The 22,452-nt window shown below is 42.8% G+C and overlaps 1 protein-coding gene across 2 annotated transcripts in view; it reads left to right on the top strand.

The window, feature by feature from the left end:
• Positions 1-15,006, top strand: part of LOC142584949 (DCC-interacting protein 13-alpha-like) — a 60,808-nt gene extending 45,802 nt beyond the window's left edge. Inside the window, exons 18-21 of one of the 2 annotated variants that reach the window (XM_075695317.1) lie at positions 1,880-1,967; positions 3,531-3,581; positions 6,289-6,342; positions 10,306-15,006. In XM_075695317.1, the coding sequence (XP_075551432.1) occupies positions 1,880-1,967; positions 3,531-3,581; positions 6,289-6,342; positions 10,306-10,452 (340 nt within the window). In that variant the 3' untranslated portion in view covers positions 10,453-15,006. Of the gene's footprint in view, positions 1-1,879; positions 1,968-3,530; positions 3,582-6,288; positions 6,343-10,302 lie in introns of both variants that reach the window. The other variant, XM_075695316.1, reaches the window with a different exon arrangement.
• Positions 15,007-22,452: the final 7,446 nt, after the last annotated feature.

Raw genomic sequence — 22,452 nt, 5'->3', positions numbered from 1 at the left:
GAGACAGCCGCTTTCTCTCTGTGCGCGAGGGGGAGCGCAGCGTCCTGGCGTGCGCCTGCTTTCAAACACATGAAAACTTTACACTTGCACTGCATTATGGTAGCTGCATGTTGCGTATGGCACACAGCGTATGGCACGTGAGGATGACGTTATGACAAGACAAACTCGTTATGTACATATCGCAAACAAAACCTGTAGCAACTGCCATAAGAGGACAACTCGGCACGCGTCTGCCTACCTTCGTCGTCTGAGACGCTTCACCTCGTTTCTCCTTCCCCACTTCGCTCACCATCACCTAGACTTTCCTGTAGGTTGCGTTGCTTTGCCGCATGCTCAGCATGCTCCTTCTTACTTACGCTAGCTCGCAGCTGGCACCGATGACCTGTGAAGCGGCTAATGCCTGCTTAAACTCCCTAGTGAACTTTTTCCAGCAGCACAAAGTTACAGAAGGATTACTTCACTTGCCATTTTGAAGTAAGATATCTGGATGCACCTGGTCATGTTGCCAATTATTCTTCTGATAAGACAAATTTTCATGGTCCCTTCGAGTTTGTTTTAAAGGGAGTCTACTGTACTTTGATATCACCAATAGTGGACGTTCGAATATTCGATATGTTCGACCTACACAGTGCCCCATATTGCATGCGCTGTGGAGCTCCTCATGCCCGATTCCACCGAAGCAGGCGTTTAACTTCATTCTCGGTGCAAAAGGAGTGCCAAGCACACTGCGTATGGGCCACCTGCTGACATGGTAGCAGACTTTGTCAATATGAGCGCTCCCCGACATTGGCCCGACGCAGGGATCCAACACACAATGTCCGAATGCCGCAATTCGCAGAATAGCGCCACGTCGGCTGGTGCCACTTCTGTCGGTACAGGGTTCACCCGGGTTGACAGGTCCGATCAAAATGATAATGCGTTGTGGACAGAGGGAATGGCAACAAAAGCAGCGTGTATTTCATAAAATGCGAAGATCTGGCCGATTACCTGCCAACATGCATACAGATCGTATTGGATATGCAGCAATGAGCTTCACACCGCTTCAACAGCTGTTAAGTCTAGACCGCACGCATGATCTCGGGACTGATCACTGCTGGGCCACCCATACGAAGATATTGTCGACAGGCATTCCGTGATGGTTTGTGGCCCGTAACCACATTGGCCAGCGGTGAACTTTCATCACTATTGATCAAAAAATATTTTTCAGACCTTCACATACTAGAACTGAGCTGTAATCAGTGCTAGAGTACTAATTTGGTGTTTCCTTTTATAGAAGTATGCCTTACTGTATATCTTGATTTCTACATGCATAAGTTACTGAGAGCTTGCTACATGCTTGTTATGCAATGCTAGGAGACTCCCTAGCATGTACAGCGCCATTTTTTCTTGTCCAGAATTTAAAAGCATAAGATTTTGTGAGAATTTTTCTAATATTTGATATTCAATTCAAATATTTGGCTTCCTTTTTTTCTCTTGATTAGGTTCAGTATTCAATTGGAAATCTACCTATTTGGCATTTGCACACCCCTAATAATATGTGCTTTTTCTAGCTTTTTATTGTGGAAGCGAGTTGACGTCCAGTCACAGAGACATCTTCCGGATGCATTCCATTCCTTGGGCTCGAAGTTGCTGTCTTAGCGATCAGCTTAGACTATCTTCAGTGCTGGCCAGAATTGAAACACACCTTTTTTATTGAATTCGTGGGCGTCATTTGCGAGTTTGATATGAACGTAAGCTTCAGCCTGGAGCCAACATTTCGACTAGGGGACTTGTCGATACATTTGCTCGAGGCTAAAGCTTCCCTTTTTCGTCCACGAGAAAGTACAGTGTGTCGCGAAACAGCGACTCAACAGAGGTTCCACTTTGTGGCCTTATGCAGACTGCTGGGCTTCATCACGATAAACTCAGGCGAAGGACCACCCACGTACAGGTGCCACGTCTTTGAAGTGAATACAAGCGCAGAAGAGGTGAGTGCTGACACAAGTACTTTTTTTAGAGAGCCCTGGCTCTTGCTGTTGCCAGTACTGTCTCACTTCCTGCCCAGTCTGAAAACTCCACACCTCTTGTGCCTCGCTTTCTTTACAGAAAGTGTGGTATTCACCAGGTTGTAATACACCTCCTAGACTAGTGCACACCCACTGTTTAGAGATTCGATGTAGAGAGATAATGTGCACCTGAATCTGCTGCACACCTGATTTTATAACACAAAATAAGTAGCATGCCTCCACCTTTCATAATCGAAACAAGAAGAATCCTGAAGAATTTGTCTTCGTAGAGTGTCAATTTACAGACAAATCTTTATTGCTGCCTCTGGATCAGGACTTTCAGACTGACTCCAACCAAATAACTGAGTCAGTCTGAAAGTCCTAATCAATTTCCCAAACAGACAGGCAATTCTGTCGAAATGTTTGGCTTCATGCCTCTGGATCGCATGTCATTCTCCGTGGGGTCCACTGAGTTTTGCATTTAACCACCCTGCAGCAATCATGAACAGAATGGTCACTTACACCTCAGCTAACCATTCCATCAGTTGTCCTGCAACACATGCAAGTCTCTGAAACTGCAAAAACATGTGACACGGCTCTGCTAAGCTTAATAACTTTCTTTAATGAGCTTTCATAATGAAAGCTTCATGCTGTCATTGCGAAACTTGTTCTGTTGCCATTTTCTGATGACATACAGTGATGACGTTGGCTTTAACAGTAGCCAATGCCATGAGCACGGCTTTTGTTTTGTATGCAATTGTAATGTGCAGGGAATTTCCAAACTCATTTTCTTTGAAGAAAGCGTTACGTTAGAATCATATAATATTGCAAATAGGAAGGGCAGTGTTAGCTGTAACTTGTCACAGCTCTGCACCATGATGGATGAGGCATACGTAATCTAGAAATGATGTGAAAATGTTAAGAAATGCTAACAGCTTTTCATTGTATCTCCTGGAATTTTTCCATATAATGTTCCCAGCCTGGCTTTATTATCTTTCAATGCCTTAAGAGAGAGATTTCGAGCTGGAAAATGTATGTTTTCTTATTAATTTTTTTGATGAGAAGGTTTCTTTCATTGACGTAATTTTGAAAGAAGGCATCCAAATTGATTCATATCAGTGGGAATGCACTGTAGAAAGCCTCTCACATTTATAGCAGCTTTCCTGTGTGCTTGTTAGTACTGTGTCATTCATGTCTTTTGACGTTATGGCCATGACTTTCTATTTGGTTGTTACCACTGAGAGAGCATTAAGAGCCAGGTAGACAGCAGTATATAGTGGAATCTTGTTGATACGATTCTGAATGATACGTTTTTCAGAATATAATACTTTTTCTTCTTTTTCTTGGCCAACGTCTAATAGAAGCAATGTATTTTCACAAAGTTTTTGGGATCACGTTTTGTCCTGAAATTGGATAGTACGAGTGCAGAAGTGGGGTTTTCCTGGTGTTTCTAAAACGAGAAATTGTATAGTATTTTTCAAATTTAAAGTTTTAAGGTTGTACACGACAGCTTGCCTGATCATTTTTTTCTCTGTCTACCTCCAGGTGTGCAATGCCCTCTCGGTGGCTGCCAACATTGCCCTCAAGGCTCTCATGGTAAGAAGACATATCTGCATGTCCGCATCACTCATCGTGGTGTCTCAGTGGCTATGGCATTGTGCTTTTGATCACGAGGTCACGAGTTCAATCGCAGCCACAGCAGCCACATTAGGACGGAGGCTTTGAGGCTTTGTTGAAGAAAGTTTGTGTACAGTGCATTGAGTGCACGTTAAAGAGACGTTAAAGGAAAATAGTAAGTCAAGCTAGATAAAACATTAGGCTTCTGTAATGACGAATTCTTCATTCAAAGTGAAAACAGAGATTTTGTAAGTGAGAAAATTATGAAAATAAAAATCGGTGCGGTACAACCTGTTGTGGGCTATAGTACAGTTAAACTTCCATATAATGAAGCCGCTAAAATCAGACATTTGCTTCGTTATATTGAAATTTCTTTATTTTAAAATTCAATCCTTTACCAACAAAATTTCCCAAATGATCGGGCAGTCAGAAAAAGCAAATTTGAAAGAGGAAATACACTAGACGTTTTTGTTGAACTTAACAGCTGGTGATGATAGATACGGTTTCATGCTGTGTCGACGATATCTTAAGATCAGCGGTATGAAGCGAAGCCAGCCACACTTTCGCATCCTCTCCGCGCCCGTGACTGAAAGGTTCGCCTGCAGTGAGATGATGCTATCATGAAAAGCACCTGCAGCAGGGAGCGAATGCTTCGTCTGCATCTTGCATTAATGCGTTTTCGAAGCTCTAGATTATGCAACCTCCAGCACTAAATGTGCAGGAAGACAGTGCACGATGTCACGTCATCTCAGCTCACCTAGTCTTTGCACACACGGCAAATTATCTCTAAAACAGGACATGCGGGCTGCATATGCACACAGGCATTCTGACAACCATCCACAGCCAGGACTTCATTAAAAAAAGGAGACCCGCCAGCCTGCCCCCCACTTCCATCACACCCTGCCCTCACGTGCACTTAACCACGTTACTGCAATTTGCTCCCCACCCACTGTGGTTGCTTAGTGGCTGTGGTGTTGGGCTGCTAGGTATGAGGTCACAGAATTAAATCCAGGCCACAGTGGCCCTATTTTGATGGCAAAATGCGAAAACACCCGTGTATTACATTTAGATGCAGGTTAAAGAACCCCAGGTGCTCCAGATTTCTGGAATCCCCCACTACAGCATGCCTCATTATCAGATCGTAGTTTTGGCACATAAAACCCCATAATTTAATTTTTATTTGCTCCCCTTTCCCTCTTTCCTCTTGCTAGCACTGGAAGAGAGCACCCCCCCAAGCCACCATCCTTCTCTGATCACCCTCGCAAGCTTTCACTCGTGCCTAAAGCACACGGCACGCGGGGTTCAATAGGATCTAATTGCACGTGGAATTTATACAGAAAGCGATACTGCTCCACTTGGCCAGGTGCTCTCTGTCGCGCAATTTGGGAAGTGCATTCGCAAGCAGCTGCATGTCATTCAACCATTTAACTATGTGCGTCTGCGCATGTTGGTGTTCTATGGACAAGAAGTTGTGAAAAGTTAAATACAGTCAACGACCGATTTTCTGGACACACCCGATAATTCGGACACCTTCGCGGCATCGCCACAGAAACCCGTATAGTCAATGTATAAGAACGTCTGAAATTTCAGATGCAAGAACCCTTCGCCGTCTGATTTTCTGGACCTTTTGCCATGACCGCAGGTCCCAACCATCATTGATCAAAGCCACCATCGCTGCCATTTTGGTTATATCGCCGCCTCGAACAGGCGCTCTCGTACGCAGAACTGCTGGCAGCCGTAGCCACCACTGCAGCAATGCTAGGCCTAGCTGCTTTGACGTTTGCTACCAAGCTTCTTGCTGTTCGCTGCAGTGTTTTTCATTTAAAACAATTCGCCGCAGTTAGCAATGGCGCCGACTCCGCCTTTGTAATCCCCACCAGTGGCTTCGAAGCTTGGAAAGCACGACGCGTTGCCTAATGCCGGGTCCCGAAAGTTAGTTTCGCCTCAATACAGGGTGTTAACGCGGTGAAGCATATGCATAGTATGGCAGTGAAGCATACCAAGAGTGTACTAATAATAATAATAATACTAATAATAATAAGTGTACTAATAACAAATGTACTGGCAGGTCTTCATAGCTATGTCGGACGTGCCTGTGGCAATTTGAGCCCTTGGGAAGAGAGCGCTCTGTTCTCGGCATGCATTCGTTTTTTCTGACTGCCTGATCTTTCGGACGTTTTCGTGGCCTCTAGGAAGTCCGCAAAATTGGACGTATACTGTGCTTCGTCATCGCGAAAATTTCCTTATATTGAAGCTTGTTATGTCGAGGTTTAACTGTACCTCACATGTGACATCAGCACTGGCTGATTCTCAGAGTGGCATAGAGGGAGATCATGTGGAGATTTTACATCAACTTATCCATACAGGCAGAGGCGGTTCAAATTGAGAATCAGCAACATGACTCTTGGCGGCAATTTTCTATGCAACAAAGTGAAATATCTGCACAGAGAAAATGATGATAGACTTCTAGATGTATAATCCATCGATGTAGCTAACCTAATATTTTTTCTTTAGTGTCCAGAAATCCCAGACAGTCAAAATTATCCTGGGATTTCCCAGCACTGCACATCTCATAGTCGGAAGGTTTTAGCACGTAAAGTTTCAGAATTTAATTTAATTTCTTTGCCTGTATTCATGATGGCAGCTTTGCTCAAATGGGCTGTTATACACTTTTTGTTTTCTCCAGGGCCAGCAGCAGCAGCAACAGCAAGAAAAGCAAGCACAGAAAGAAGATGAAAAGGTAAGTGGTGAGGTCTCACAGCCGTGTGGCAAGACCACAAAAGAAGATAGACAGGAGCATCTACTTGCCTGTCTCGCAGTTCATTTGGCATGGCCAGCTTTCATAATGGCTGCTCCTAACTTTATACAATGCGCTCATTCACCACTCCCCTCTCTTTGCACATTTGAAACATGCTCTCTTCTCCTTGTTCCTCTGCTAGCTATTAGTGTTAAATGTGTATGCCACCGTGCGGATAGGGCAGCGAGAAAAAGAAATTGCACTGAGGAACAAGCAGTGCCCATCGGCCAGTCTGGCCAAGCCAGCTTCTTGAAACCTGGCTGCAATTGCATCTAAGTGTGTCACCTTGTTATCTTCAGCTGGAAAAAATCGCGACAGACACATTGCTGTGCCAAGAGCTCACATCATTGTTGGTGTTGGGAAAGGACATAGGCACCATGTTGTGCAGAACTTGCTAGGCGTAGCTGTGAATTTCAATGCCACCTATGCAACTAATGCAATGGCGTGAAAAATAATAAAAGGACGACAATAGAGACGGATGGAAAAGGCCACTGACTTCCAACTGTTTATTCTACTGACAGTGCTAGGCATATATGCTCATACAAAGCACCAGCAGGAAAGGGGAAAAAAAGAGGAGGACAGGAGAAAGAAAAAGAACAATCAGCATGCATGGCACAAGTTGATTATCACTATAGTCCTAATCACCAACCATAAAAATATCTTACCTTAGCTCTTCCTTGATCAATGTAAGTGATGGCATGCTTACACACCCCTCTCTTGCATAAGCAAGTCAATGCTCTTTTCACTGTCTCTGTCGTTGTCCTTTCCCTATTTTTCATGCTGTTGCATAAGTTGTAGTGAACTGACTAGCCCAGCACGCAACCATCCTGCCTCCTATGTGTTGCTCCACAAATTGTGAGTTGGCAGGACATTTGGTGGACTGCTTGCTTTGTCAGGCAAGCCAGCTACTGCTGTTTGTCTTACTTCATGGACGAGGCTATGAGTTTTCTCACGCACAATGCAGTGCCAATTTTGCATCTTATCTGCAACTGGAATTGGTGCGTGTAATATCTTTGTTGAAAGCAATATGCCTTTGCTAAGTTCTAGATTTTTTCAAGTACCAAAATATTTTTTCTTGCATCAACATTGCATATAATATCATATGCAGATCAGGGAAAACGTGGGGAAGGCGGGAGATGGAAATTCAAGACGATGAGCAAAACATGAACAAGGTGAAAGCGGGAGTGAATGTTTCGATAAGTGGACTCAGCTTTCTTCAAGGCAACATATGCTTTTTTTCGGCACAGAATATATAGGCAGGGTTCTTCTAAAGGGGAGAGGGGGTATGGCGGGTGGGTGCGGCAATGAGTGAAGGTGTGTTAGCGGCAAGGGTGTAGAATTGAGAATAAAGGAGTGCTGTGCACAAGGCCGGTGACCCAGCCGTCTCTCAGTCACATGTCAACTGCCGTGTGTCAGCTGGTGTGTCAACGGCGTGCACATTACCCATCTATTACCCGCTTCACCAGTGGTCACGAGCTATCATGTGTCTGAAACAGATAATAGAAGGAGGGGCAGAAACTGGTGCTCGTGAAAAAAATACTGAAATGGAATAAAGAGATAAATAAAAGGAAAAAAAGAAACAGAAAAAAAAACAATAAGCAACCAAACTAAGCGTCGTTGCCTATAGCTTTAAATTTATCATAGTGAATAGATTCTAAAGCTTCCTTTTAAACATTTATGCCTATTGGTTCCAATGTCTAAAACTTAAGGATAAGGTATGAGTCTGTATTTTCTTTCTCGTTCAGAACGGAAATTTGACTGTAAGATGTAGAGTTTAAGTTCATCAAAGTTATGACCTGGTTAGTTGAAATGATCAGCGACAGGTTTCGGAAGCCTTTTAGCTGTGTCCGCGCAATGTCCGTTTAATCTGATCTTCATTGATTGTCCCGTTTCACCGATATATTGTTTCTTACAGAAGGAACATTCAAGCATATAAATCACATCCGAATTTGTACAAGTAAAGCTAGTCTTGACTTCATTTGTATAACTGTTTGCGGTGCTTTTAATTTTAATGTCACTTTGAAGTTGCCTGCAGGTTTTGCACCTGGGGAGACAACACACTTTTATTACGAGGGAATGATGTTGGCTGGCATTTGTGTGCACCAACATGTCTTTGATGATTCTGTTGCAGCGATATGTAACCCTCGGTACACCTGGGAACGCTTTTTTCAGACTCTCATTACTTGCTAATATTGGTTGGTAGTTTCGTAGGATGTTGTTTATGTTTGGGAGTGCATTAGAATATTTTGTTCTAAAGGCTGGCGGTCTGCCAGATTCTGGTGTATGCTGCTTCTTAGCTAATTTCGGCTGTCTCTCCGATCTTGACGCGACATCATAAGCTCTGTCGAGAGCAACTTGTAGATAGTTTCTTTCTGCTGCATTGTTTTAAGGTAATTTAGGTAGTGGATATAATCATCGTCTTCACTGCTGATTCTTCTTATTCATTTCGCTTGTCTGACAAAAATTCCTTGCTTGCAGTGTCGCGGGTGATGATTGTTGTAGTCTAAATATTGCTGGCTATCCGTAGTCTTCCGATAAAGTGTCGTTCTCAGTTTTCCGTTTTCTATGTAGACCGTCATGTCAAGAAAGTTGATTTGACTAAGAGAGTGATGAGCAGTAAATTTAATACTCAGGTAAAAGTGATTGAAATGGCTAATTAAGTCGGTTAACATGCTTGTGCTGTGTTCCCATATTATAAATATGTCATCAATGTAACGAGGATAGATGTGGGGTTTTAAAGAGTAGGATTTCAGCAAGTCTGCTTCAAGCTGTCCCATGAAAATGTTCGCTTACATGGGAGTGAATGGTGTTCCCATGCTAGTGTGGAAAGTTTGCAGTTAGTGAATAGAAACGAATTCAGCCAGTTAAGGAGACTTTCATAAGCATTGCATGGATTTAAGGAAAAAATATCAAACCTCTTCTTTTTTTCAAATTTTATTTTCTGTTTCTTAAGAAACATGAAAAATGTTTGGCACTCGATGTCGAAAACCCATATTTACAGATTATTATTATTTTGTTTGATTTGAAAGTTTCACTATTCAGTGCTATGAATTCTGCCTGAGCTCGACATTCAGACAAAGGCTCATTATTTTATAACTACCAACTACCCTTCCACTCGCACCACTACTTGGACTTGAACCCATCATCCCACTTAACTACAGTTTTATTGTCATACTCCCGGCAAATTTTCACCACTGTCGTTCCTGTCACTGTGATGTTCTGCATAAAGTCCAAGTGCGATGAGATCATAGTGTGCCTGTGGGTGTTAGGGAAAGTGTGGGAGAGCAAGTCAGGGAAGTATGGTGCATTGATGTGCACAGTCTTCCTACATGTCAAGTGTTGGAGGTCATGTGATCAAGTGCGTACGAGGGGGATGGGAGGGAGCGCACACTAGGGGAGGGGGGCAGGTGAGTGCGGGTCTCTTTTACGGATCCAACACAACGTTTTCGTGTCACAGGTTTTAGAATTAAACTTGAATGTCTTTGCAAATTTTATGGGGGATTATTATATCAGTACTCAGCCAAAGGTAATACTTAGAAACAACAATCTTCTATTTTCCAATTAGCTTAGCATTTACATCAGCAGAACAAAGGCACTTAACCTGGAAGCAGGCTCCAGCTGGTGTGTGTGGCTGTCGTTCAAATGTGAAGTAGAGGCAAGCGCTGGCTTCACCTCTGCTTGTTGGAAGATGCAGGGGCTGCCACTGCAGAATGTTTTTATTTGTAACTTCCTTGCACATAGGCCACATTACAGTGCAGGTGGTATGCACATGCAATTTCGAGATTTCTTGCGCAGCACAGTGCTGTAAAAGATATCTGCTGTGTACAATAAGGCCAGAGTGTGGCTAAAGCCTTACGCCTTCCATCACCTTATCTTCTTTCTTTTTTTCACTATATTTTTTAGCAGAACGAGGAGCTCCTACAGAAACTGAAGCTCTCAGCAGATGAAAACGCCCTTTTTCCTTCTACCACCAAGAAAGTTGAGTCGGGCGCTACTGCAGGAGAAGGCGCGACAACTGTACCTTTAGAGATGGGCGACGTCAAGGCAACCTGACCACACGCGCATTCTTGAGCAGTTTCTCTTTTTGTTGGTTTCTTTGGACTGCCAATTTAAAATAGCTTTTGAGTGACTGGGCATCTTTGCCAGTCTTTGTTAGGTTGCCCGTCTAGACTGGACAGTGTGCACAGCTTTCCAGCTGGAAACACTTATTTCTGTTGGCCATGCAGAGCGACTTCTTATGTTGATCAGCTGTGCAAGCTCAGTAAAAGTTGTCAACAGTGGACGTTTCCCGAGGAGGTCGACATGAAACTGTCCTCCAATGCAATGTGGTGACACGGCTAAATGTCTGGTGCATTTTTGTTGTTGTTGTTAGATTACCTTGTGATTGTGTTAACTAAACATACCACAGAATGGTTTCATGAATTGTTTCGATATAGGTGCCATGGAACCATTTTTGTGGGCATGTGTGTATTAGGCAGACTCAATGGTTAGAAGGTAACGAAATGTAGATTTCATCTTACGAGATCGAAACTAAATTTTGAAAGTGACTGTAAGCCCCTAAAAAACATTCCCAGTAATACTTTCAAGGAAGTCTTGTCAATGTGCCATTATAGCATGCTCCTGCTGTCAATCTTATATTTTGCCTTTAACTGTAAAGGTGTAATGGCATGGAAGCTGGCTGGGAAGTGCAGGGGCAAGAATATTAGTGTAGGACTCTGTTTAGAAAGTCTATTTATGTTCAGTGATTTTGCACACACAGTCACTGTCAAAAGTTTTGAAGCCACTGCACTGTTGACAAGTCTTGCTTCAGTGATTCTGAGCACAAAGGGCACACCAAACCCCAAGAGAGTAACCAGTGGAGGTGTGAACGCCACAGGGATTCAGTCGCTTCGTGCCCAGTCACATGCATAGCAGGCGCATAAAAGTTATATACTGCTATGTCAAATGTGGTCATATTCGTGATAGCTTGAGAGCTGCAGAAGTTGGTCTTGACGGGCCTGATCACATGCGTCGTGGCTTTATACCTTTGGCAAATACTTTTTGCAGTCAGCGTCAAAAGTTAAGGAGACGCGAAATCTCTGAAGAATCTGACCGTCTCCTCAGCCTGGGCATGCAGCCTGTAATTTAGATTGGCAGTTGCGTGCACAACCAACACAATACTGGGTTGCAAGCAAGAATACAGCATTTTCGCTAAATGTATTTCCTGTAAACTATGAATGCCAACTGTTACTTGTGCTGAATATAAGCTGCACAGTGTGAAGAAAGGTAACTGTAACATTTGCAAGTAGGTGTTTTATGCCATGTACACTACATTACGTATCATCGAGTCACTTGCAAGTCTTTGCAACACTATGAACTTGTGAACACCAATTACATCTGCTTAAGATGAGTTCTTTAAGCTCACTGAGACACTTCCCTGTGGCCTGAAGAATCCTATCCAGCCATCTCGTGCTATGTATGCAGAAGCTGTAGAGAAAGCTCAAAAATAGCATGGTTCATGCATGTGGCTTGCATCTTACCATTCAGGGTTGTGTTACTTACAAGCAGATATCCTTCAGAACACGCCTCCTCCCTTCGGGCTGGAAACCAATGTTGCCAAGTTATCGAGCACTCTTGCAGTTTTCATATTCCAAAAAAAGCTTTGTACGCAGCCATGCCTGACAGAAACACACACAAGTTGTATCAGAGTCTTCATAAATAAGCATGGAGCAGGTGTGAAAAAATGCACGTCAGCCACCACAGTGTGCTTCATTGAGATCTCCGAGGAAAGAAATATGTATGCACCATTGTCATAGTGCAAAACTTCCAGTGGTTGACTAGGAGCAGCTTTCCTCAGCACTGAGATGGGAGAGGCATGTTTTTCTAGTCAGGTCAGCGCAGGTGTGGCGCATTTAGCTGGCACATGTTTAACGAGTCTCCTCGAATCTGCCAACAAGAGGAACGCATCGCCTCGCACCGAGTCATCCAGACGAATGTGTGTTCCAATCTACAGAGCTGGATAAAAAGCAGCTTCGAGTCAATCGCCGAGATTTACCAGTGTACCTTCTGTGTCGTCGAGTAGCTCGCAAACTTCTGTTAGCACGAATTGACATGCAAACAAGTTACAGCAAGCTAGAGTGCTTTTTTTTTTCTTTCTTATTTTCCCCCTAAATAGGAACTTACGATAAAAATAAATTTAGCTGTACTAGTAAATTACGCTTCTACAACGCCAGAGGTGCCACTGTTACAGTGAAGAGTGGCTTGATAAGCCACCAAAGATGCAGGAACGAAGATGGGTGGTGACACTGCCTTGAAGTTTCCACACCAGCTTGAAGTGACGTCATGGACATTTCATGGCACGTGCTCTGGCCTATTTAATCTTTTATTGGAAATAACGGACCACATTGTATCTTAAAAGAGTCAAGGACTGAACTTGGCAAGTTTCTATTACATTTGCAGCACTGAAAATGGCCTAAATACAAAACAGATACGTTTAAATCTGTGATGCCACACATGATGTACCAGCACTGGCGTTGTTTCAGCACATCATTCAATAATATTAAGTTTAACCTTCACTTTATCTTGTAATAATCAGCCTCTTACTGCAAAATTAGTGGAAATGTGGTTTTAAATATCAGTTTAGACTGATAGTGTTTCTCTCTAGTGTCCCTTTAAGCAGTGTGTGCAATGTTGGGATGCTTCGTTCCCAGATGTAGCTTTGTGGCTTAAGTCTGTTTATTCATCGGATGCACAGTGGTGCCACATAAGGGATACAGTAAGGCGAGCTAATTGGTAATAATTCATACTTCACCACAATGCAGTACGGAGTAACACGCAGAGAAGTCTTGTGATACCCATGTCGAAAAGTTTCCTTACGAAAGCAAAGCAGCAAGGCACTTAGTATGGCTTGCATACAAAGGCTTTGCTACCCATAACCCAAATTCTATCAGTGACATGTATACAGTGCTGCATGAAGAGACCCATTAAAGTTTACAGCACCATCTACTGACCACTGAAAACAGAAGGAAACCTTAAGGTGCTCAAGCAAGAAACACTAGTCATCACTTGGAAGTGCCAATAATATTGCGAAAATTGCAGCCATTGAGTGCCAAGAGGTTCCAAAAATATCCAGATAGTATAAAACAGCAAAAAGCTGCAAACTGTTTGTACATCCTTTCAATGGCATCACTCTAGCAACACGTCCTCCATTAGGTTTAGAAGCACCAGTAATTGAGAATGCTACAAAAAATGTGGGGCAAAGTCCTTGCCGACACTTTCTCACCAAATTAAAATGACGTGAAGTGAAAGCCATTGCTACTACCACTACTACTACCATCTACTGTCGATCAGCGAGTCCAACAGTTCAACACAGCAAGTTGATGATTGGTGTTACACATGTTGCCATCACTTTGAAGGGCACCAGCATGTATCCATGCTGGGCATCATTTGGGCACATGGCTTCCGATGCCAACTTTCTAGAATAGCAGAAGTTTGCAATACACAAAACTGGCTTTGCATTCTATGCAAGTACTGCAAGTCCCCTCTGTTTATTTGCACTTTGCATGCCACTTTACAAGGTGCTAAAACTCTGTCATCATTTTCGTGGGAGTTCTCTGTGTGCTTGCTGATGTTGTGCTGTGGTCAAGTGTAGTCGGCTTCAATAGTTTACGGACCACCAGATCTGAAAAAAAATATACTGAATATCTCAATACCTTGGTCTCACAGCCTGGTATTTAAATTTCCAGCCTGTACTATCGTGTATATAAACAACGCAGTCGTGCGCAGTTTTACTGGCTACTGTCGCATACTTCTAGGAAAACTAAATGTTGTCCGAGATTCCTTGGTCTGTAAACTTTAGACAAAGACTGTACAAGTGATGCCACTTTTCACTTTTTTGAGTAACCACACGTAAGAAGTGCTGCAATTTATATTTGCCTATCTCTTGTTGCAACGTGTGCATATGGTACACTGTTTAATTGTTTGGTTATATGGTACGGGTCAGCCACTTCCTTTTAGCTGTCTAAACTGGGCCTGAATGTTCCTCTGTGTATGTTTTAAGGATTGTATAACTCTTGCAGACCATATAAACGAAGTTGCTAAAGATCTCTAGCATGATTGCAGTTACATTTTGCTCCATTCTATTAGAAGAAGGTTGTGTTCTTCCGCCATTATATCCTCTCTGGTTTTTTTGCATTTATTTTACTTGGCATCACTTTTCGAATGGACATAAAGGATCCAATAAGCTCTACAAGAAGCTCTTGCTTTTGCTTGGTTTTGTTCATGTTGTGAGCTCTTTCGTTTTTTGACACCACTGTGATGTTAACGCAATGTGCAAAACAAATGTACGGCACGTAACGAGTTAAGCTGCCTCTGGTTTTGACAGGGTTTGTCAGAAGATGGCATTACATAGCCTCAATTTAATCGCAGGCAGCTGAACTTAACAGAGTTTGATGCCATTTGTGTTATGCATGTAGAAAATGCACCTGAGTCCTTAGTAGTTGTGTATTAGCCCTAAAATTTGCTTTCTGGTGTGTTTATGGTGCCATAGCTTTGACATTATATCTACAGAAAGGCAAGGCCTGCTTGTATGTAAATATATACTTGGGAAAAAAAAAGCTAACTGCTGGCTATCTGTGTTTGTATTCCTCATTATAAACCGCTGAGTTAGTGACATTTAACAAACCTCGCTTGTGAAGGAGAAACACGTGTTCACATTGTTCTTGCCGAAGATAAGAGAATTAAATGGGTGTCAGCAAGGGCATGTAATGCATAGAGCTAGCAATTAACAGCATGTTAGGGCAGCACAGTGGATGCCAAGAGAAGGGTGTCCTCCCTGAATGCAATTGTCTGTCAAATGCAGACATGAAAGAGGATCAAATGGAGTGACAAGCTCGTGCGGTTCAGTATACATATAGTTGGCCTGCAGTAAGCACAGGATGGGAATAAGTAGACAACTGTGGGTGAGCCTTTGTTCTGCAGTGAACACAATTAAGCTGCTGCTAATAACGATGGTGCTCTCTTGCTCAGTGTCACTTTATTTGCAGCTTCTCCCCTTCTTACTCTGACCAAATAAAACTGTGGTGAAGATCAGGCTTTAGATGTCATGCAGGTCCTCTTACCGCGTGGGGCATTCACGAACATGCCTGCAAAAATGTCCTGGTAAATGTTTTTTTTTTAATCAATGCCATGAAATACCATATACACGTGTATGCGACAAGACAGGCTGATTTTAGGACATCTTGAAAGGAGCAAAGTAAAATGTAAAGTTTGTGATTATAACGCATATTGATGTTGTGCATGACAACCACAGCCATTGTCTTGGAACAGTGATACAAATCGTCTTGAAATACCATCTGGCTGTAACTTGATTTATTTTGCCTGTTACTTCTGTTCACTTGCTCCTCACCACATGTGAACAGCGCAACCAGAGAAGTCAGGCATTGTCACTGCTATGCTTTCTTGGTTGTGCCATGCTACACCACTGAGATACTGTGTGTGTAAGAAAGTGAATTAAACAAATATTATATAAGATACGCCATCTTTATTCCAATAGCTCACGTACTTGTTAAGCAATTCCAGCACGGTGCTCTGAAAAAAAAAAAAACAGCCTTGCTTTACATAGCAGTATGCTTCAGATCACAGTATGGGGTAGGTTTTTCAAACTGCAAAATACCTGAAAACGAAAGCGTGTGCTCATGTACACGCACAAATATATTACTGAAGTGCTTTGTATCACATTCGTAAACGGGAAGCGCAAAGCAACATGGGCAAGAAAATGAACATGTCCTTACTCTCCACAAAAGTTGACTGAAAAGGTATAAAACAATCAGGACAGGCAAGAAAAATCAGAAGCATCAACAGAGAATTAAAAAATATTAACGATGATAGCAGCCACGTCTTCAGCAGAATTGTCAGGCCATGTGCTTCAAGTGTAGCACATGTACCAAAGGTGTCTAATTTCATTTTTCAGGTAGCACAACTTGTGGCTGTTTAACACAGTATGCTTTAACACCACTATGCTTGATGAAGGAGGCTTCAAGAATTTTTCTGGTTTTTTGCTGTATATGCCAAGACAAAATTGCAGCATTCTGAAAGTCTTGAATAGACCCACACAAAATCCAAGTGATCCAACTGTTTTGCACTTCCTGTTTTCCCTATATACATGCTCAAACTAGTTCACCTATCCTCTACCTCCTGTCTGTGCATGTTCTGAACTTCTCAGCAAACACCAGGTGTGTAAAAGTGCCCTTGTGAACTTGCAGCTGCTACAGTTATGACAGTGTGAAGTGCCAATGATCATATATGATTGGGCTATCTAATGAGTCGCAACTGTCGCATGCAGTAGTGTAGACCTTGTAGCACCATTGCTGTTGTTGTTATGTTTACATGGAAATTGACCTAGTACATACTTGTAACACGCTCGGTGCATGGCTGGACCAGCAGCCATCTTCACCACATTCTTCACAGGTCCAGACACTGCTAAGATGACTTCAGAATCACCCCCCCCCCCACCCCCCACGTGCACCAATGCATCTTGAATCGCCAAGCCAGCTCAAATTCTGGCGACAACGACCTTGTAGCCACCAATTTGGCTCAAGAAGTCCAAGAACACGATCACAAGTTGAATCCCATTTTTAACTAAATCGTGCTCCCCGGCTTGTGCCACTCAACCCTACTCAACACTCCTAGCATGTTCCTTTGCACTTGTGATCACCCCGACTTTGCACATTGGTGCCACTGAACAATACAAGAAACGTCTGAGGATTGCATCTGTCTTGCATCTGCCTCTAGGCCCCCGCCTCGATGCTGCAGTTATGAAACATTCTGAATAAGTTCCTAAGAAAAGCCATTGATAGAGCATATGGTGGTGTAATGTTGAGGTAGCAGATATTTCCTGCATTGTTGCAAGTTTTCAACAGTTTGCACGATATGATGGCATCGGCAGCTGCAACCAGGTGGTAATGCCCTAAAAAATGAAAACAATCTGATGCAAACAAGACATGCTGCTCGCGTGAACAAACAGTTCAATGATATAGAATACACACCACAGAGGTATCCAAAAAAAGGCACCTTTTCTTGTTTTTCCTTTAACGCGATAGCGTTAAAGGCCCCATGTCACAGAAAATCTGACGGTGAGATGTCGTTTTGACAAAAATTTTAGAACCACACATACCCAGGGCCCTTCATGTGGTGCAAGGAAGTTACTGAACTAATGAATTTCTCACGCTAAAATACATTGAAAAATTGTAAAGTACAACTTGCACACAACCTACAGATATGATATCAGCGGATTTCAATTTAAATATACGAGAGAACATAATTCTGTTATGCGAACACTCAAACAAACTCCTGTTCTAGTGTTTCTACCATTCATAGACTGGCCACAGCGTCCGTCATTTACGTGCGAATATCTTGGAGGCCATGGAGCGGCACGCATGGTTCCTTGCAACACCTCCAGATGGCGCTCGCCTCCGCCGCATGGCGGCCCGCGCAAGAGGTCGCATTTCTACCAGAAAATTCTTTGTGCATAGCATTCGCCGTGAGCGTTTCCACAGTTACATACGCTGCAGCTGGCAGGAAGTGTAAAAAGAAATCGGGGATCTTTCGATGCTATCATGTCCCCCTCTTAAAGGCAGAGCTTAAGCCTACTCCAATTTTTTTTTTATTGCCAAAAAGAAAAAAGAGCTATTTGATATAAAGCCATAAATTCTTCAGCATAAGAGATGAGCATTAAATAGGACACCGTTTGTGTCCTTTCTGGAAAATTAGGTTGCCACACAACAGAGCCAGCTGTTGACAAAAGATGTTCGTAACATCTGAAGGTGCAGAAGTGGTTATTAAGGGGGCAGTAATATCCTGCTGTGGGCAGGGCAACTGTACCGCTCTACTTATATACCTTAATGCTTTAACCCCCAATCCCGAGCTGTACTGTCATGGGAGTTTGTCCAAGAACCAATATCGCCTATGACGAGTCACACTCATTCAGCCCAATGTTGTGCTGCTCCCACCGCCAAAAACGAGTTGCGGTCGGTAATTGCCTTTGGCTTAAACTTTCAGCATTGGAGGGGTGTGGAAGTCTGGAAAAAACATGTAGTCAAGTAAAAAGAATCAAGTAATATATTTGCAGAATCATAATGACAGAAAAATCCATGGCTACATTTAACAAAAAGGGAGGTAAATTTGGTACATTTTTTAGTAATTATTTGGGGGGTTAAAGGGTTGGCCTATTTTGTCTCAGAAGAGCGTTTGCCAGCTCAAAGTGTTCTCAGGTAGTTTACCTTCCTTCCAAAGATGTAGCTCCATGATGTTTAGTTCGCGATTTGACAAGAAGCGGTGCGTACAATTTAATGTTGCTGGCAGCAAATGACATTGCTTCAATTTCTCTTTTCATGGGTTTTCTGAAGTTTTCTCAGAGCTTTTCAAAGCACTTTCATTCTTGTGCTCACCGAACTCACAGCAAAGCTCACAGAGTAGTACAATTGTAGCTTGCAAGCAGTCACTCCAGCGTATGTAGATTTAGGTGCAGGTTAAAGAAGGCCAAAATTAATCCACGGTCCTCCACTATGGCGTACCCCATAATGTGGTTTTGGCACGTAATGCCTCGGAATTTAAATGAAATACTGTGGCAGTTTGGTCGTTTTGGAAGAAAAATACTTATACAGTGATGCATGCTTTTATTTGCTAGTATAAGTTTTGATGTGAAAAGGTTGTTTGTCAACAGGCTTTCTTTAGTGGCCACTGAACACAGCCGTATGGTGGCAGTGGAATCCACCAATTAGCAAAAGTGTTGAGTTGACACTGGTATTAAACAGTTTGTAAGCACGGTTGCACACACACATCAAGTAGTCATAGTAATTGCAATGTACTGTAAAGCCAGCAGTCACCGAAGACAAGAAGAGCAAGGTGTCTGTTGTCTCGATATGGTTGTTACCGGCCAAATAACCCTCCCCGCCCCACCCAAAGTTCCCCCGACTCTTCATGCGTAAGCACAGTGACATACCCTACTTTTCACATCACTGCAACTGCAGGCTTGGAGCATATGGAAGTTTTACTATTCGTCACCTTCTCCAGTTTTAGGCTTCTAAATTTTGATTCAAGGTATTCTATAGCTTTGTTTGTGTATACTCTTGCACTTGTTAGATCTTTCAATATTTGTGTGCACCAGATTTTTTTTGTTGTTCTTTCCTGAATGTTGTCTTTCTCTGAAACTGCAGCGTCTTGCATCGTTTCTAGCAGCATGTAAAAATGTCCTCAGGATCCCACATTGCCATTATCAATGTGGGAAGTTACAGTTAACGTTGATGCAGTGTCAAGGCACATTGCACATAAAATTTGTGTTCTGCTCAAGTCTGCTAATGTTTCAACTGAACCCTACGTTGTTAGGTTAAGTGTGTGCTGGCAGGTCTTGTTCCTAAGCTTTCACACATGTTTAATGAACTCCAAGAAGTCTAAGCTGATGCAGGGCTGTCTACTGTGCCATCCTTCACGGCCACTGTGTGCTTAAAACGAATGAATAGTTATGCAAAACAACTTGCCTAAGGTTTGGCAATAATGGGACATCCCACAGCATAATTAGTTTTCAGGTAATGTTTTCATGCAATGCTGACAATAAAAATTATTTTAGAAGTGATTCTTCACATACATCCCAGCCATTTTAACTGTTCAAGAACCAGGATCCTCCGCTCACAACCAATAGTAGCGACCCAAAGCATCAGTAGCTTCACACCAATGAAGCCCAATAGCCGAGGACTATAGGAAGATTTAGAGGACAAGACATACAGCAAGCATTTGTCCCGTCCGTCTTCCTTTGGCCTTGTGCTTTTGCTCCAGAGTGTCATCAGATATGCTTCACCGACTGGCCAAAAAGAATATGCTTCTTGAAGTCAGTAGTTGTGGGGAACTGGACACGAATAAAGGCTTGACCTATGTGCAACTATATCATCCACGAAGCACCTCTGCACAGCACCTGTTTTGGCTTCAATTGCATGCACTGCTGTTGCTTTATGTGCAAAAGTAGAACATCCTGTTTTAAAGCCTTCAGTAAAGATTCTTAGAAAACGCACATTGACAGCTGTGGTTCCTGCAACACATTTTGAACACAATAAGAAAAGTTTCGCATCCTGTAGACAGTGAATCCATGAACATGCCAGCCCAATATTCTGCTGCATGCAGCAGGAGACCCACAATCTCGCATCGCATAAGAGATTGCTCACTCTCGCCTGAGGTTTTCAAGGACTCCTCTATTATGATTTACCTATGATGTCTTGAATAGCGGACAACAGCCCACAGATGCCAGTCATTAGTCAATCCTTCGTGACCATGCACTGAGGGAAAGATCGCAGATGCATGCGCACTCCTCCAATCTTCTTGCAAACTGGGAAACTGAGGCTGCAAACATGTACGTCCCCACCCCTCCTTCGGCCTGTCACCGTTCCTTTGCCACTCTCTGGCAGCTTTGTCAGGTGTCAACCTTGAGTCAGTCTTTTCCACAGTGCACTTAAGGTAACCACCTTAAGTGCACTGTGGAAAAAAGTGTGAGAACAGAGCAATAAGCAGGGCATTGCTCTTGGCATTGCTCTTGGCAGTGAACCAGCTTAGGGTAACATGTTGAGGAGGAATGGGAAAGGTAAATGTTGCACTCTTTATATCTCCATTATTGGTAGGTCCTTTCACAAATTTGTGCAGGCGTATATTCGTTGAATGGCATCACACTCACGCCGTGGTGTTCTCAGTATTTCAGCGTTCCTCCAACATGACTACTTCAGTTTGTTATTGCTTCATGCTGCTGCCTTTTTGGACTGCAGAGCCATGGTTGTGTAGCGATTCCTTCTGCTTAATTTCATGATGACACTTACTATGCACCGTTCACAACCACCCGCTCCCATTGATAATGGGGGCAGAGCGTCACTCTGACAACTAACAAAGTGCAAAAGTAATAGCATCTGGCGTCACTACCAAATCCCAGCCCTGCACGTTTGGCTGCCTTTCCCAATTCTTTTCTGTGGCTATGTTCAGAAGCTAAATTACCCACCGAGTTCTTTGCACGTAAGGGACTGTTGGCACCCCGTTTGGTGGCTTAAATTGTAAATCAAGCTGGTTTTTTTTTTTTTGCTTCCTTCCTTTAGTCCAATGTGAGGTCTTAAGGCTTTTCCTTCTTCTATCCCTCTTCCCATTTTTGTACTGTCTACAACGTATAAACACAGATAATGCCTGCTTCAATAACACACAACTAACACAATAACAAACAGTCTCAGGTCTAGGAATCAATTATGTACTAATTGTATTTTCATAAGGCACTTGTCACACCACCATGTGTTTACTGATCTGCATTGCTTTTACCCAGAAATGTATCACCTCAACAAGAAAGTTGTCGGACAAGGACACTTATGTGAGCCTAGACAGACAGTATTGTTTTTTAACTGCCACAGAAACAAATGCTGTTATGTCCTTTTATTGTCTACTTCACCATTCATAGTCTTTGTCATTCAGAGTCTGTTAGATTTCATTAGAATTCCGTTTGGACCTTCCCCGAATGTGATTCATGGAACTTGTATGTCATTGCATAAGAGCACTACATGCACTATTGAAGTGAATTATAAGTCAATACATATGAGTAATACCAATTGTGAAAAGCCGCTAAACAGTGTGAAACACTGTTTTGGAACAGCCAGTGTGCTCATGTCAATGCACACAGTTTATTTGATGGCTAAGCTCCTATGGCCACTTTGCCACGGTTCACTCAAATGCAAGCATCTGCGCACCCATGCAAGGAAAAATTGTGCTATGCTTGCAACAATGTGTTGTTTGGCAGTGTCTTGTACTTTCAGTTGTCGCTTCATACCAGGATGTGAGCTGTCGTTGAAGTGCTGTAAACTATGCACTGTGCTTTAAATGCATCTGGCCTCGCCCTGCACTGTTTGGAACGTGCCTCAGTGAAAGGAAGTGTATTCAGCTGTGTTTTTCTGTATTTATATGAATCTCTTAGTTGTGCATTCTTGTACCTAGAGGCTTTCTACAAGAGCATTTCTTTGGAATAAAACTGAATGATTACAGCTATGAGCCCCTTCGTGTTCT

Source organism: Dermacentor variabilis, chromosome 6 (assembly GCF_050947875.1).
Source record: "Dermacentor variabilis isolate Ectoservices chromosome 6, ASM5094787v1, whole genome shotgun sequence".
Lineage (NCBI taxonomy): Eukaryota > Metazoa > Arthropoda > Arachnida > Ixodida > Ixodidae > Dermacentor > Dermacentor variabilis.
This window is presented reverse-complemented; position numbering and strand designations above follow the sequence as displayed.